This window comes from Salmo salar, chromosome 21 (assembly GCF_965601325.2).
Source record: "Salmo salar chromosome 21, fSalSal1, whole genome shotgun sequence".
NCBI lineage: Eukaryota > Metazoa > Chordata > Actinopteri > Salmoniformes > Salmonidae > Salmo > Salmo salar.
Window position 1 is genome coordinate 56,285,001 of NC_138311.1, and position 18,325 is coordinate 56,303,325.

At 44.6% G+C, this 18,325-nt stretch overlaps 1 protein-coding gene across 2 annotated transcripts in view; it reads left to right on the plus strand.

Moving 5' to 3' along the window:
• The window catches only part of LOC106582529 (neuropilin-2), a 258,981-nt gene that overhangs the window by 194,095 nt on the left and 46,561 nt on the right, over nucleotides 1-18,325 (plus strand). For both annotated transcript variants that reach the window (XM_045704914.2, XM_045704915.2), the window contains exons 12-15: nucleotides 2,013-2,090; nucleotides 8,581-8,742; nucleotides 15,832-16,106; nucleotides 16,213-16,309. In XM_045704914.2, the coding sequence (XP_045560870.2) occupies nucleotides 2,013-2,090; nucleotides 8,581-8,742; nucleotides 15,832-16,106; nucleotides 16,213-16,309 (612 nt within the window). The remainder of the gene's footprint in view (nucleotides 1-2,012; nucleotides 2,091-8,580; nucleotides 8,743-15,831; nucleotides 16,107-16,212; nucleotides 16,310-18,325) is intronic.

An 18,325-nucleotide genomic window follows, 5' to 3' on the forward strand; every position in this document is an offset into this window, starting at 1 on the left:
CAGATAAACACCAACACTACTAATACAGAGAGACACCAACACTACTAATACAGAGAGACACCAACACTACTAATACAGAGAGACACCAACACTACTAATACAGATAAACACCAACACTACTAATACAGATATACATATATATATATATATATATATATATATATATATATATATATATATATATATATTATATATATATATATATTGTAGGTCTTAGTTAAAACCGTTTTTTGTAAGTAATTAACAGCCCTCTCCAAGTTCAGCTGGAATGTTGCCCGAAAGGATTTAACAAACGATATGACATTGACAAGTCTCGTCTTGCGATGCGCAGAATATCAGATCTCAACAACATCTGTTTCAATTTGTTGATAAAATGTTTATTGTGGGACAAAGGGACAAAATGGGGGGGGCTGTCACCCTAACTCACTAGACCAAGGTACCGTGGGGTGATTCCTCCAGGTGCTGGTATTTCTGTTCCCTTTACGTCATCCTCTCCCTCTCTCACAAACACACGCACATGCACGTACGCCAACAGCCTGCTGGTCCCAATAAGGACTGGTTTTATCCTCAGTTAGCATTCTTTAAACAGTTTGCACACAGGCTCTGAGATAGTTTCCAGCTGTATTGAGCAAGAGAGAAAGAGAATGAGAGCATGAGAAAGAGTGAGTGAGTGAGTGAGTGAGTGAGTGAGTGAGTGAGTGAGTGAGTGAGTGAGTGAGTGAGTGAGTGAGTGAGTGAGTGAGTGAGTGAGTGAGTGAGTGAGTGAGTGAGTGAGTGAGTGAGTGAGTGAGTGAGTGAGTGAGTGAGTGAGTGAGTGAGTGAGTGAGTGCTTCTGTATATGTTTGTGTGTGTGACAGTACTGTGACAGTGGTTTCCCTTCTATGGTGCAGAGAGAGACAGAGAGAGAGAGGGAGAGACAGAGAGAGAGAGAGAGAGAGAGACAGAGAGAGACAGAGAGAGATAGACAGAGACAGACAGAGAGACAGAGAGAGAGGGAGAGACAGAGAGAGACAGAGAGAGAGAGACAGACAGACAGACAGACAGACAGACAGACAGACAGACAGACAGACAGACAGACAGACAGACAGACAGACAGACAGACAGACAGACAGACAGACAGACAGACAGACAGACAGACAGGGAGTGTTCTGTGGTGCGTTGGCTCAACACTGTGTGATGCTGCAGGCTGCCATGTCACTGAGAGCAGAACATCCATAATAGAGGGATGTGTGTACTGATGATCTCTACCTCCCTCCCTTCCTACCTCCCTCCCTCCCTACCTCCCTACCTCCCTACCTCCCCAACTCCCTACCTCCCTACCTCCCCACCTCCCGTCCTCCCTACCTCCCTCCCTACCTCCCACCTCCCTACCTCCCCACCTCCCGTCCTCCCTACCTCCCTCCCTACCTCCCACCTCCCTACCTCCCCACCTCCCGTCCTCCCTACCTACCTCCCTACCTCCCGACCTCACCCCGTAGAGATGTGTTGTTGTTTACACAACGACCTCACACGGTAGAGATGTGTTGTTGTTTACACTTACGACCTCACACGGTAGAGATGTGTTGTTGTTTACACTTACGACCTCACACGGTAGAGATGTGTTGTTGTTTACACTTACGACCTCACACGGTAGAGATGTGTTGTTGTTTACACTTACGACCTCACACGGTAGAGATGTGTTGTTGTTTACACTTACGACCTCACACGGTAGAGATGTGTTGTTGTTTACACTTACGACCTCACACGGTAGAGATGTGTTGTTGTTTACACTTACGACCTCACACGGTAGAGATGTGTTGTTGTTTACACTTACGACCTCACACGGTAGAGATGTGTTGTTGTTTACACTACTGTTTACCTCCCTACCTCCCTGGTATGATATGATATGGCACAGACTCTGTTGTTGGTTCTCAGGGGTTTAGGGTAAAGCAGAGATCTAATTTCCGTTGAACCTTGTGTACAATTGTACTATAAAGTAATCTTCCTCTCTTGCTCTTTTCTTCTCTCTACAGAAATGACTACTCTTCCTGACACTGCCACAACCACCCTGCCCAGACTAGAGGAGACCACCGCTGCCTCGAGAGGACCAGGTAATTACACGCTGTAAAACACGCACACAGGGCTACAGGGCCTCACTGTGGTGTAAGGCTCAGATACGTATTGATCACGATCTGTCTGATCAGCATCATTGATTGAGCTACCTGTCCTCTGCTCCAGTGAGGCTGTGGTTAGTCTCCTGTGTGTGTTTTTAACTATTAGCTGGGTAGCCTGACGCTCCGTCCCAAAAATGAACTGTCTCTCTTATAGCATGTAACTGCAGGTGTCTGAGACATGATGATGCTAACATTATGATCGAATTCAAAATGTAACAAAAATCTATATCAAATTTTATTTGTCACATGCGCTGAATACAACAGGATAACAGAATACAACCTTACAATGAAATGCTTACTTACAAGCTCTTGACCAACAATGCAGTTTTAAGAAAAATACCTACAAAAAAAAAAGAAATAAAGGTAACAAATAATTAAACAGCAGCAGTAAAATAACAGTAGCGAGTCTATATACAGGGTATTACGGTACAGAGTCAATGTGGAGGCTATATACAGGGTATTACGGTACAGAGTCAATGTGGAGGCTATATACAGGGTGTTACGGTACAGAGTCAATGTGGAGGCTATATACAGGGTGTTACGGTACAGAGTCAATGTGGAGGTCATATACAGGGTATTACGGTACAGAGTCAATGTGGAGGCTATATACAGGGTATTACGGTACAGAGTCAATGTGGAGGCTATATACAGGGTATTACGGTACAGAGTCAATGTGGAGGCTATATACAGGGTATTACGGTACAGAGTCAATGTGGAGGCTATATACAGGGTATTACGGTACAGAGTCAATGTGGAGGCTATATACAGGGTATTACGGTACAGAGTCAATGTGGAGGCTATATACAGGGTATAACGGTACAGAGTCAATGTGGAGGTCATATACAGGGTATTACGGTACAGAGTCAATGTGGAGGTCATATACAGGGTATTACGGTACAGAGTCAATGTGGAGGCTATATACAGGGGGTGCCGGTACAGAGTCAATGTGGAGGCTATATACAGGGTATTACGGTACAGAGTCAATGTGGAGGCTATATACAGGGTATTACGGTACAGAGTCAATGTGGAGGCTATATACAGGGTATTACGGTACAGAGTCAATGTGGAGGCTATATACAGGGTATTACGGTACAGAGTCAATGTGGAGGCTATATACAGGGTATTACGGTACAGAGTCAATGTGGAGGCTATATACAGGGTATTACGGTACAGAGTCAATGTGGAGGCTATATACAGGGTATTACGGTACAGAGTCAATGTGGAGGCTATATACAGGGTATTACGGTACAGAGTCAATGTGGAGGCTATATACAGGGTATTACGGTACAGAGTCAATGTGGAGGCTATATACAGGGTGTTACGGTACAGAGTCAATGTGGAGGTCATATACAGGGTATTACGGTACAGAGTCAATGTGGAGGCTATATACAGGGTATTACGGTACAGAGTCAATGTGGAGGCTATATACAGGGGTATTACGGTACAGAGTCAATGTGGAGGCTATATACAGGGTATTACGGTACAGAGTCAATGTGGAATATACAGGGTATTACGGTACAGAGTCAATGTGGAGGCTATATACAGGGTATTACGGTACAGAGTCAATGTGGAGGCTATATACAGGGTATTACGGTACAGAGTCAATGTGGAGGCTATATACAGGGTATTACGGTACAGAGTCAATGTGGAGGCTATATACAGGGTATTACGGTACAGAGTCAATGTGGAGGCTATATACAGGGTATTACGGTACAGAGTCAATGTGGAGGCTATATACAGGGTATTACGGTACAGAGTCAATATGGAGGCTATATACAGGGTATTACGGTACAGAGTCAATGTGGAGGCTATATACAGGGTATTACGGTACAGAGTCAATGTGGAGGCTATATACAGGGTGTTACGGTACAGAGTCAATGTGGAGGTCATATACAGGGTATTACGGTACAGAGTCAATGTGGAGGCTATATACAGGGTATTACGGTACAGAGTCAATGTGGAGGCTATATACAGGGTATTACGGTACAGAGTCAATGTGGAGGCTATATACAGGGTATTACGGTACAGAGTCAATGTGGAGGCTATATACAGGGTATTACGGTACAGAGTCAATGTGGAGGCTATATACAGGGTGTTACGGTACAGAGTCAATGTGGAGGCTATATACAGGGTGTTACGTTACAGAGTCAATGTGGAGGTCATATACAGGGTATTACGGTACAGAGTCAATGTGGAGGCTATATACAGGGTATTACGGTACAGAGTCAATGTGGAGGCTATATACAGGGTATTACGGTACAGAGTCAATGTGGAGGCTATATACAGGGTATTACGGTACAGAGTCAATGTGGAGGCTATATACAGGGTATTACGGTACAGAGTCAATGTGGAGGTCATATACAGGGGGTACCGGTACAGAGTCAATGTGGAGGCTATATACAGGGTATTACGGTACAGAGTCAATGTGGAGGATATATACAGGGTATTACGGTACAGAGTCAATGTGGAGGCTATATACAGGGTATTACGGTACAGAGTCAATGTGGAGGCTATATACAGGGTATTACGGTACAGAGTCAATGTGGAGGCTATATACAGGGTATTACGGTACAGAGTCAATGTGGAGGCTATATACAGGGTATTACGGTACAGAGTCAATGTGGAGGCTATATACAGGGTGTTACGGTACAGAGTCAATGTGGAGGCTATATACAGGGTATTACGGTACAGAGTCAATGTGGAGGTCATATACAGGGTATTACGGTACAGAGTCAATGTGGAGGCTATATACAGGGTATTACGGTACAGAGTCAATGTGGAGGCTATATACAGGGTATTACGGTACAGAGTCAATGTGGAGGCTATATACAGGGTATTACGGTACAGAGTCAATGTGGAGGCTATATACAGGGTATTACGGTACAGAGTCAATGTGGAGGTCATATACAGGGGGTACCGGTACAGAGTCAATGTGGAGGCTATATACAGGGGGTATCGGTACAGAGTCAATGTGGAGGCTAAATATACAGGGGGTACCGGTACAGAGTCAATGTGGAGGCTATATACAGGGTATTACGGTACAGAGTCAATGTGGAGGCTATATACAGGGTATTACGGTACAGAGTCAATGTGGAGGTCATATACAGGGGGTACCGGTACAGAGTCAATGTGGAGGCTATATACAGGGTATTACGGTACAGAGTCAATGTGGAGGCTATATACAGGGTATTACGGTACAGAGTCAATGTGGAGGCTATATACAGGGGGTACCGGTACAGAGTCAATGTGGAGGCTATATACAGGGTATTACGGTATAGAGTCAATGTGGAGGCTATATACAGGGGGTACCGGTACAGAGTCAATGTGGAGGATATATACAGGGGGTGCCGGTACAGAGTCAATGTGGAGGCCATATACAGGGGGTACCGGTACAGAGTCAATGTGGAGGCTATATACAAGGGGTACCGGTACAGAGTCAATGTGGAGGCTATATACAGGGTATTGCGGTATAGAGTCAATGTGGAGGCTATATACAGGGTATTACGGTACAGAGTCAATGTGGAGGCTATATACAGGGTATTACGGTACAGAGTCAATGTGGAGGCTATATACAGGGTATTACGGTACAGAGTCAATGTGGAGGCTATATACAGGGTATTACGGTACAGAGTCAATGTGGAGGCTATATACAGGGTATTACGGTACAGAGTCAATGTGGAGGCTATATACAGGGTATTACGGTACAGAGTCAATGTGGAGGCTATATACAGGGTATTACGGTACAGAGTCAATGTGGAGGCTATATACAGGGTATTACGGTACAGAGTCAATGTGGAGGCTATATACAGGGTATTACGGTACAGAGTCAATGTGGAGGCTATATACAGGGGGTACCGGTACTGAGTCAATGTGGAGGCTATATACAGGGTATTACGGTACAGAGTCAATGTGGAGGCTATATACAGGGGGTATCGGTACAGAGTCAATTTTGAGGCTATATACAGGGGGTACCGGTACAGAGTCAATGTGGAGGCTATATACAGGGTATTACGGTACAGAGTCAATGTGGAGGCTATATACAGGGTATTACGGTACAGAGTCAATGTGGAGGTCATATACAGGGGGTACCGGTACAGAGTCAATGTGGAGGCTATATACAGGGTATTACGGTACAGAGTCAATGTGGAGGCTATATACAGGGTATTACGGTACAGAGTCAATGTGGAGGCTATATACAGGGGGTACCGGTACAGAGTCAATGTGGAGGCTATATACAGGGTATTACGGTATAGAGTCAATGTGGAGGCTATATACAGGGGGTACCGGTACAGAGTCAATGTGGAGGCTATATACAGGGGGTGCCGGTACAGAGTCAATGTGGAGGCCATATACAGGGGGTACTGGTACAGAGTCAATGTGGAGGCTATATACAGGGGGTACCGGTACAGAGTCAATGTGGAGGCTATATACAGTGTATTACGGTATAGAGTCAATGTGGAGGCTATATACAGGGGGTACTGGTACAGAGTCAATGTGGAGGCTATATACAGGGGGTGCCGGTACAGAGTCAATGTGGAGGCCATATACAGGGGGTACCGGTACAGAGTCAATGTGGAGGCTATATACAGGGGGTACCGGTACAGAGTCAATGTGGAGGCTATATACAGGGGGTACCGGTACAGAGTCAATATGGAGGCTATATACAGTTGGTACCGGTACAGAGTCAATGTGGAGGCTATATACAGGGGGTACCGGTACAGAGTCAATATGGAGGCTATATACAGGGTATTACGGTACAGAGTCAATGTGGAGGCTATATATACAGGGGGTACCGGTACAGAGTCAATGTGGAGGCTATATACAGGGTATTACGGTACAGAGTCAATGTGGAGGCTATATACAGGGGGTACCGGTACAGAGTCAATATGGAGGCTATAGACAGTTGGTACCGGTACAGAGTCAATGTGGAGGCTATATACAGGGGGTACCGGTACAGAGTCAATATGGAGGCTATATACAGGGTATTACGGTACAGAGTCAATGTGGAGGCTATATATACAGGGGGTACCGGTACAGAGTCAATGTGGAGGCTATATACAGGGTATTACGGTACAGAGTCAATGTGGAGGCTATATACAGGGGGTACCGGTACAGAGTCAATGTGCTGGGTAGTCGAGGTAATTGAGGTAATATGTACATGTAGTTAGAGTTAATAAAGTGATTATGCATAGATGATAAACAGAGACTTGGCGCTCCAGCACCTCTTGCCGTGCGATAGCAGAGAGAACAGTCTATGACTAAGGTGGCTAGGGGCCTTCCTCTGACACCGCCTGGTATAGAGGTCCTGGATTGCAGGTAGCTTGGCCCCAGTGATGTACTGAGCCGTACGCACGATGATGCTAACATTATGACACTAACATTATGACGCTAACATTATGATGCTAACATTATGATGCTAACATTATGCTGCTAACATTATGATGCTAACATTATGACAATAACGTTATGCTGTTAACATTATAATGCTAACTAACATTATGCTGTTAACATTACGATGCTAACTAACATTATGCTGTTAACATTATAATGCTTACATTATGCTGCTAACATTATGATGCTAACATTATGCTGCTAACATTATGACAATAATGTTATGCTGTTAACATCATAATGCTAACTAACATTACGATGCTAACTAACATTATGCTGCTAACATTATAATGCTAACATTACGATGCTAACTAACATTATGCTGTTAACATTACGATGCTAACTAACATTATGCTGCTTACATTATGCTGCTAACATTATGACACTAACATTATGCTGTTAATATTATAATGCTAACATTATGCTGCTAACATTATGCTGCTAACATTATGCTGTTAACATTATGACACTAACATTATGCTGTTAATATTATAATGCTAACATTATGCTGCTAACATTATGCTGCTAACATTATGCTGTTAACATTATAATGCTAACATTATGCTGCTAACATTATAATGCTAACATTATGCTGGTAACATTATAATGCTAACATTATAATGCTAACATTACGATGCTAACTAACATTATGCTGCTAACATTATGATGTTAACATTATAATGCTAACATTATGCTGTTTGTGCGTGTCTCTGCTCCTCTCTTCTCCTCTGCTGATTGCTGAGGGGTGATTCCAGGGTGTAGGGCTCCATGCTGATGAGGCTAACTGTAGCTAGCGTTAGCCTAGCACTCCTGTTGTCTAATCTATAATCTTGACCTCTATCAGTAGGCGTCAGGGCTCAGCGCTAACGCTGCATGCTAATCGCTAACAAGCCTCATTCAATGCCATGGCTGTGAGTTCTCCCAGAAAGTAGTGTAGGAAACGTGGAAGTAACACAGCACCATGGTAGGAACTAGGCTAAATGTAATGGGTTTAACTTATCTTGTTCTCTCTCTCTCTCTCCTCTCTCCTCTCTAGGCACTACCGTGTGGTCTCTGGGCGGTCTGTGTGACTTTGAGTCCAGCCTGTGTGGCTGGATCCTAGACAGCGTGTCAGAGCTGAGATGGTCTCTCCACAGCGGCAGCCTCTCGTCTGGTCGAACACCTAGTCTGGATCTACCTCTCTCTCTGCCCAAAGACGGTCAGTACCGCTCACATTTACAGTCATCTGGTTATCGCTGGAGAGGAGACACACCGACTACTGCCCTTTTTAAGAGAGGTGACACCTGGTTTTATTATGGTTATCTGGTTATCGCTGGAGAGGAGGTCACACTGACTACTGCCCTTTATAGAGAGGTGACACCTGGTTTTTGGATTGTGGATCTGTCATGCTGAAATGGGGCGTCTCTGCTTAGGTATATATTCTGCGTTGGAATATGGCCTAATGGCTGCATCATTTGTAGGCGTATTTATCAGGTCCTTATCTATAAGGTCCACAGTAATGTGTATCCCTCTTTATGGCAGTGTACAGTAGGGCCTTCTGCCCCATCCACGCTCTATCTAACCTCTATTTAACCTCTATCTAACCTCTATTTAACCTCTATCTAACCTTTATTTAACCTCTATCTAACCTCTATCTAACCTCTATCTAACCTTTATTTAAACTCTATCTAACCTCTATCTAACCTCTATCTAACCTCTATTTAACCTCTATTTAACCTCTATTTAACCTCTATCTAACCTCTATCTAACCTCTTTCTAACCTCTATTTAACCTCTATCTAACCTCTATCTAACCTCTATCTAACCTCTATCTAACCTCTATTTTACCTCTATTTTACCTCTATCTAACCTCTATTTTACCTCTATCTAACCTCTATCTAACCTCTATTTAACCTCTATTTTACCTCTATCTAACCTCTATCTAACCTCTATCTAACCTCTATCTAACCTCTATTTAACCTTTATCTAACCTCTATCTAACCTCTATTTAACCTCTATTTTAACTCTATCTAACCTCTATCTAACCTCTATTTAACCTCTATTTTACCTCTATCTAACCTCTATTTTACCTCTATCTAACCTCTATCTAATCTCTATCTAACCTCTATCTAACCTCTATTTAACCTCTATCTAACCTCTATTTAACCTTTATCTAACCTCTATCTAACCTCTATCTAACCTCTATTTAACCTCTATTTTACCTCTATCTAACCTCTATCTAACCTCTATTTAACCTCTATTTTACCTCTATCTAACCTCTATTTTACCTCTATCTAATCTCTATCTAACCTCTATTTAACCTCTATTTTACCTCTATCTAACCTCTATTTTACCTCTATCTAACCTCTATCTAACCTCTATTTAACCTCTATCTAACCTCTATCTAACCTCTATCTAACCTCTATTTAACCTTTATTTAACCTCTATTTTACCTCTATCTAACCTTTATTTAACTTGGCAAATCAGTTAAGAACACATTCTTATTTACAATGACGGCCTTTCCCGGTCAAACCCAAACCCGCCTCTATCCTCCTCTAAACCCGGAAAATGCTGGGCCAATTGTGCGCCGCCGTATGGCACTCCCAATCACGGCCTGGTTGTGATACAGCCTGGAATCGAACCAGGGTCTGTAGTGACGTCTCTAGCACTGACATGCAGTGCCTTAGACTGCTGGCCACCATTACAATGCCCTTCTGTCACTCCACCTCTATCTACCACTATCCACTTCTATCTACCTCTATCCACCTGTATCCACCTCTATCCACCTCTATCTACCTCTATCCACCTGTATCCACCTGTATCCACCTCTATCCACCTCTATCTACCTCTATCCACCTGTATCCACCTCTATCCACCTGTATCCACCTCTATCCACCTCTATCCACCTCTATCCACCTCTATCCACCTGTATCCACCTCTATCTACCTGTATCCACCTGTATCTACCTCTATCCGCCTGTATCCGCCTCTATCCGCCTCTATCCGCCTGTATCCACCTGTATCCACCTCTATCCACCTGTATCCACCTCTATCCACCTGTATCCACCTATATCCACCTGTATCCACCTGTATCAACCTGTATCCACCTGTATCCACCTGTATCCCCCTCTATCCACCTCTATCCACCTGTATCCACCTCTATCCACCTCTATCGACCTGTATCCCCCTCTATCCACCTCTATCCACCTGTATCCACCTGTATCCACCTCTATCCACCTCTATCGACCTGTATCCACCTCTATCCATCTCTATCCACCTGTATCCACCTGTATCCACCTCTATCCACCTGTATCCACCTGTATCCACCTCTATCCACCTCTATCCACCTCTATCCATCTCTATCCACCTCTATCCACCTGTATTCACCTGTATCCACCTCTATCCACCTCTATCCAACTCTATCCACCTCTATCCACCTGTATCCACCTGTATCCACCTCTATCCACCTGTATCCACCTCTATCCACCTGTATCCACCTCTATCCACCTCTATCCACCTCTATCCACCTGTATCCACCTGTATCCACCTCTATCCACCTGTATCTTCTCCATAACTCCACATCTCCTGTCCCATGGGCCCTGCACCCACAACCCTGCCTTAACACCACGAAGATGCTATTGTTCTCTCTCTCGCTTCCTTCTCCCTCCCCCATCTCTCTTTCCTCTACTTCCTGAGCCCCAGCCCAGTCCTGTTTCTCCCGTGGCCTGACTTTCCTGTCTGAACTCCCCAGCCTCGTCACACACCAACACACACACACACACACACACACACACACACACACACACACACACACACACACACACACACACACACACACACACACACACACACACACACACACACACACACACACACACACACCAGCGGCGTCATGAACCCCAACAATCTAAGGAGGTGCAAAGTACGTGAGGATGGCTGGGGGGGGATTTAGTTTCCAAAGAACTGAAATTCTATTTGAAAAATATGTACGGTCTATTTCTCTGCATATCTCAGCATACCTCTTGAGCTGTCTGTATCCTCCTGACTGATGGCTCTCTTTAACTAAATATGCTTCTCTGCGTCCCTGCTAAAATCTGGGTAAAAGATTGAAAGGAACGTTCAGTACATTTAGTAATTGATTGCTATATACGCAGTACCAGTCGAAAGTTTGGACACACCTACTACTCATTCAAGGGTTTTTCTTTATTTTTACTATTTTCTACATCGTAGAATAATAGTGAAGACATCAAAACTATGAAATAACGCATATGGAATCATGTAGTAACCACAAAAGTGTTAAACAAATCAAAATGTATATTTTTATTTTATGTTTAAGATTCTTCAAAGTAGCCATCTTTTGCCTTGATGACAGCTTTGCATATGCTTGGCATTAAACGGCAGGTCTGTTGGACGGCGGGTCTGTTGGACGGCGGGTCTGTTGGACGGCGGGTCTGTTAGACGGCGGGTCTGTCAGACGGCGGGTCTGTCGGACGGCGGGTCTGTCAGACGGCGGGTCTGTCAGACGGCGGGTCTGTCGGACGGCGGGTCTGTCGGACGGCGGGTCTGCTGGACGGCGGGTCTGTTGGACGGCGGGTCTGTTAGACGGCGGGTCTGTTGGACGGCGGGTCTGTTGGACGGCGGGTCTGTTGGAATATGGAATAACATATTCCAGTAGAGAGAACATATTCCAGTTGAGAGAGAACATATTCCAGTAGAGAGAGAACATATTCCAGTAGAGAACATATTCCAGTAGAGAACATATTCCAGTAGAGAACATATTTCTGTAGAGAACATATTCCAGTAGAGAACATATTCCTGTAGAGCACATATTCCAGTAGAGAACATATTCCAGTAGAGAACATATTCCTGTAGAGAACATATTCCAGTAGAGAACATATTCCAGTAGAGAACATATTCCAGTAGAGAGAGAACATATTCCTGTAGAGAACATATTCCTGTATAGAACATATTCCTGTGAAAAACAATCCCCCTAGCACTCCCTCCTTGCAGATAGTTACCTCGCAGGCCGATCGCTTTATGCTAAGAAGTCCTGCATGTAGCTATCAAGGTTGCTTCCCAAATAGCACCCTACTCGGTATATAGTGCACTACTTTTGACAAGAGCCTTATTGGCCCTAGGGTGCCATTTGGGATTCAGCCCAACAAGAAGAATAATTAATTTATCCTTCCCAGGATCAAACAGAAACAAGTTTGGACTGTATTAATTAAAGAGAAGAGCAATTTAGGCACTTTATATATTATCTGCGTCCCAAATGGCTCCCTATTCTGTAGATAGCCCCTATGGGCCCTGGACAAAAGTAGTGCGCTATGTAGGAAATAAGGTGCCAAATGGGAGGCAGTCACTGTGAAGAAATAGTTAGTTACTTCCTCATCAACCTTGATTTATAATTCATTCATCTTGATGTGTTTCTAATTCATCAAAGTTTTATCTAACTGGAAAAGAACGTCTGTAAAATAATATCAATAACTCAGCTCTTCTCTATGGCTGGGAGGGGTATAGAGGGGTTGAGAGGATTATAACTACTATGAAATATGATGAGAGAGAGAGAGAGAGAGAGAGAGAGAGAGAGAGATCAAGAGAAAGAGATTAAGATTGTGATAGAGATGAGATGACAGAGGAAGAGACAGAGGAACAGACAGAGAGATACAGACAGAGACAGAGAGAGAGACAGAGGGTGAGACAGAGGGTGAGACAGAGGGTGAGACAGAGGGTGAGACAGAGGGTGAGACAGAGGAAGAGACAGAGGAAGAGACAGAGAGAGAGACAGAGAGAGAGAGAGAGACAGATGGATACAGAGAGCGACAGAGAGATACAGAGAGAAGTCAAATGTCTACTGTTTGCTGATGATCTGGTGCTTCTGTCCCCAACCAAGGAGGGCCTACAGCAGCACCTAGATCTTCTGCACAGATTCTGACAGACCTGGGCCCTGACAGACCTGGGCCCTGACAGACCTGGGCCCTGACAGACCTGACAGACCTGGGCCCTGACAGACCTGGGCCCTGACAGACCTGGGCCCTGACAGACCTGGGCCCTGACAGACCTGGGCCCTGACAGTAAATCTCAGTAAGACAAAAATAATGGTGTTCAAAGAAAAGGTCATCGCGAAACCCCAAACATGCAGAGCAGATTTAGGCCAATAACCGCTAATTATCAAAATCTATAAAAGAGCTGTTAAATTCAACAACCACCAAAAAGGAAGTGATGCCACCACATTCCACCACAAAGCCCTCATCTACAGAGAGATGAACCTGGAGAAGAGTCCCCTCAGCCAGCTGGTCCTGGGGCTCTGTTCACAAACAGACTCCACAGAGTCCCCTCAGCAAGCTGGTCCTGGGGCTCTGTTCACAAACACAAACAGACTCCACAGAGTCCCCTCAGGACAAAAAAAAAAAACGAAACAAAAAAAAAACACAATTAGACCCAACAAAATCATGAGAAAACAAAAAGATAACTATTTATAAAACTGGAAAGAATTAACCAAAAATAAACAGATGAAATTATAATACGATCTGGCCCTAAACAGTGGGCACACAGTGGAAGGTTACCTGACCAAACAGTAGCAAAACCCTTGTCTATATGTCCAGACAGACACAGTGAGCATAACCTTGCTATTAAGAGACGCTGTCGTAGGCAGACCCGGCTCTTGAGAGAAGAAAGGCTATCAATCAATCGATCAATCAAATGTATTTATGAAGCCCTTTTTACATCAGCAGATGTCACAAAGTGCTGTACAGAAAACCAGCCTAAAACCCCCAAACAGCAAGCAATGCAGGTGTAGAAGCACGGTGGCTAGGAAAAACTCCCTAGAAAGGCCAGAACCTAGGAAGAAACCTAGAGAGGAACCAGGCTATGAGGGGTGGCCAGTCCTCTTCTGGCTGTGCCGGGTGGAGATTATAACAGAACATGGCCATTTCAGGACAGATTGTTTTTTAAGATACTCAAACGTTCATAGATGACCAGCAGGGTTGTAAAATGTACAACAGGTCAGTACATCAGGAGTAAATGTCAGTTGGCTTTGTCATAGCCGAGCATTCAGAGGTCGAGACAGCAGGTGTGGTAGAGAGAGAGAGTTGAAAACAGCAGGTCCGGGACAAGGCAGCACGTCCGGTGAACAGGTCAGGGTTCCATAGCCGCAGGCAGAACAGTTGAAACTGGAGAAGCAGCACGACCAGGTGGACTGGGGACAGCAAGGAGTCATCAGGCCAGGCAGTCCTGAGGTATGGTCCTAGGACTCAGGTCCTCCTGGAGGGGAGGGAGAGAGGGAGAGAGAGAGAGAGAGAGATACTGTATTGATGGTTAGGGGACACTCCATACTGTATTGATGGTTAGGGGACACTCCATACTGTATTGATGGTTAGGGGACACCCCATACTGTATTGATGGTTAGGGGACACTCCATACTGTATTTATGGTTAGGGGACACCCCATACTGTATTGATGGTTAGGGGACACTCCATACTGTATTGATGGTTAGGGGACACTCCATACCGTATTGATGGTTAGGGGACACTCCATACTGTATTGATGGTTAGGGGACACTCCATACTGTATTGATGGTTAGGGGACACTCCATACTGTATTGATGGTTAGGGGACACTCCATACTGTATTGATGGTTAGGGGACACTCCATACTGTATTGATGGTTAAGGGATACTCCATACTGTATTGATGGTTAAGGGCCACTCCATACTGTATTGATGGTTAGGGGACACTCCATACTGTATTGATGGTTAGGGGCCACCCCATACTGTATTGATGGTTAGGGGACAGTCCATACTGTATTGATGGTTAGGGGACACTCCATACTGTATTGATGGTTAGGGGACACGCCATACTGTATTGATGGTTAGGGGACACTCCATACTGTATTGATGGTTAAGGGATACTCCATACTGTATTGATGGTTAAGGGCCACTCCATACTGTATTGATGGTTAGGGGACACTCCATACTGTATTGATGGTTAGGGGCCACCCCATACTGTATTGATGGTTAGGGGACAGTCCATACTGTATTGATGGTTAGGGGACACTCCATACTGTATTGATGGTTAGGGGACACGCCATACTGTATTGATGGTTAGGGGACACGCCATACTGTATTGATGGTTAGGGGACACTCCATACTGTATTTATGGTTAGGGGACACTCCATACTGTATTGATGGTTAGGGGACACTCCATACTGTATTTATGGTTAGGGGACACTCCATACTGTATTGATGGTTAGGGGACACTCCATACTGTATTGTCCTATCTAACTCTGATTTCTCTATGTTCCTGTCCTTCAGACGTGGGTAACTTCCTCCACATCGAGGCCAGCCCCAGGACAGAGAGACAACGAGCCCGTCTGGTGAGCCCCGCGGTGGGGCCTGAGAAAGGCCCGATGTGCCTGCTCTTCAACTACCAGCTCCAGGGGCCCGAGAACCAGGGCCAAGGGTCCCTCAGGATCCTCCTCAGAGACAACGACCGGGAAGAGACTCTGCTCTGGGCCCTCAGAGGAGACCAGGGACCCGTGTGGAAGGAGGGTCGTACCATCCTGCCCCAGTCACCCAAAGAGTACCAGGTATACAGACGCAACCCCCCCCCCCTAATGTTCTCGATTAGTGACGGGTCATTTATTTCACAGAGATAACGATGAAGTCTGTAATCTTCTTTTTCTCTCTGTCAAGGTGGTGATTGAGGGCTTCTTTGAACACAGCAATAGAGGACACATCTGGATAGACAACATCCACATCAGCTCTAGTACTGAGCTGGAACAGTGTACACGTAAGTGCACCTCGCGTCAGTTTCTGTTTTCTTGGCGAGCAGGAGACTTGATTCCCACCAGTTACATGAGGCTGCATACGTACGTCCCCCCCCCCCCCAAAGGTTTACTGCTCTGTCTGGCACACAGCATAGCCCAGAGATACACACACACACACACACACACACACACACACACACACACACACACACACACACACACACACACACACACACACACACACACACACACACACACACACACTCTGTCCTATCCCATGTCAGACTCACTCCCTTTTCAGTCATACCCTCTCATCCAGAGTGATTTATAGAATTTAGGGCTTACATTTTTCATACAGGCTCCCTCTCCGTTGGAATCGAACCCAGAACCTTTGGCATTGCAAGGACTATGCTCTATAAAAACTCAGCCATAAAAGGGGCCTCTCTTCTCTCTACATGGTCTCAAAGTCAAGTTCACAATAAAAAATAAATAAACAGGGAGAAGAAACGTCGTATAATGTTCTCGTTCAAAAAACAACAAAAAAATCATGAAAGTAGGCCATGCGCCAACGCTGTGATCCTAATCTATATTTAATTACATCTTTCTCCCTCTTCTCTCTTGTTGGTTTACACAACCTTCCACTGTCATCAGAGGGAATTACTAGACTCTCTCTCTCAGACACAGTACAGTAGATACTAGACTCTCAGACACAGTACAGTAGATACTAGACTCTCAGACACAGTACAGTAGATACTAGACTCTCTCTCAGACACAGTACAGTAGATACTAGACTCTCAGTCACAGTACAGTAGATACTAGACTCTCAGTCACAGTACAGTAGATACTAGACTCTCAGACACAGTACAGTAGATACTAGACTCTCAGACACAGTACAGTAGATACTAGACTCTCAGTCACAGTACAGTAGATACTAGACTCTCTCTCAGTCACAGTACAGTAGATACTAGACTCCCTCTCAGTCACAGTACAGTAGATACTAGACTCTCTCTCTCAGACACAGTACAGTAGATACTAGACTCTCAGTCACAGTACAGTAGATACTAGACTCCCTCTCAGTCACAGTACAGTAGATACTAGACTCTCTCTCAGACACAGTACAGTAGATACTAGACTCTCTCTCAGTCACAGTACAGTAGATACTAGACTCTCTCTCAGTCACAGTACAGTAGATACTAGACTCTCAGACACAGTACAGTAGATACTAGACTCTCAGACACAGTACAGTAGATACTAGACTCCCTCTCAGACACAGTACAATAGATACTAGACTCTCAGTCACAGTACAGTAGATACTAGACTCTCTCTCAGACACAGTACAGTAGATACTAGACTCTCTCTCAGTCACAGTACAGTAGATACTAGACTCTCTCTCAGTCACAGTACAGTAGATACTAGACTCCCTCCCTCTCAGACACAGTACAGTAGATACTAGACTCTCCCTCTCAGACACAGTACAGTAGATACTAGACTCTCTCTCAGACACAGTACAGTAGATACTAGACTCTCTCTCAGACACAGTACAGTAGATACTAGACTCTCAGACACAGTACAGTAGATACTAGACTCTCAGACACAGTACAGTAGATACTAGACTCCCTCTCAGACACAGTACAATAGATACTAGACTCTCAGTCACAGTACAGTAGATACTAGACTCTCTCTCAGTCACAGTACAGTAGATACTAGAGTCTCAGTCACAGTACAGTAGATACTAGAATCCCTCTCAGTCACAGTACAGTAGATACTAGACTCTCAGACACAGTACAGTAGATACTAGACTCTCAGTCACAGTACAGTATATACTAGACTCTCTCTCAGACACAGTACAGTAGATACTATACTCTCAGTCACAGTACAGTAGATACTAGACTCTCAGACACAGTACAGTAGATACTAGACTCTCAGTCACAGTACAGTAGATACTAGACTCTCTCTCAGACACAGTACAGTAGATATTAGACTCTCTCTCAGTCACAGTACAGTAGATACTAGACTCTCTCTCTCTCAGACACAGTACA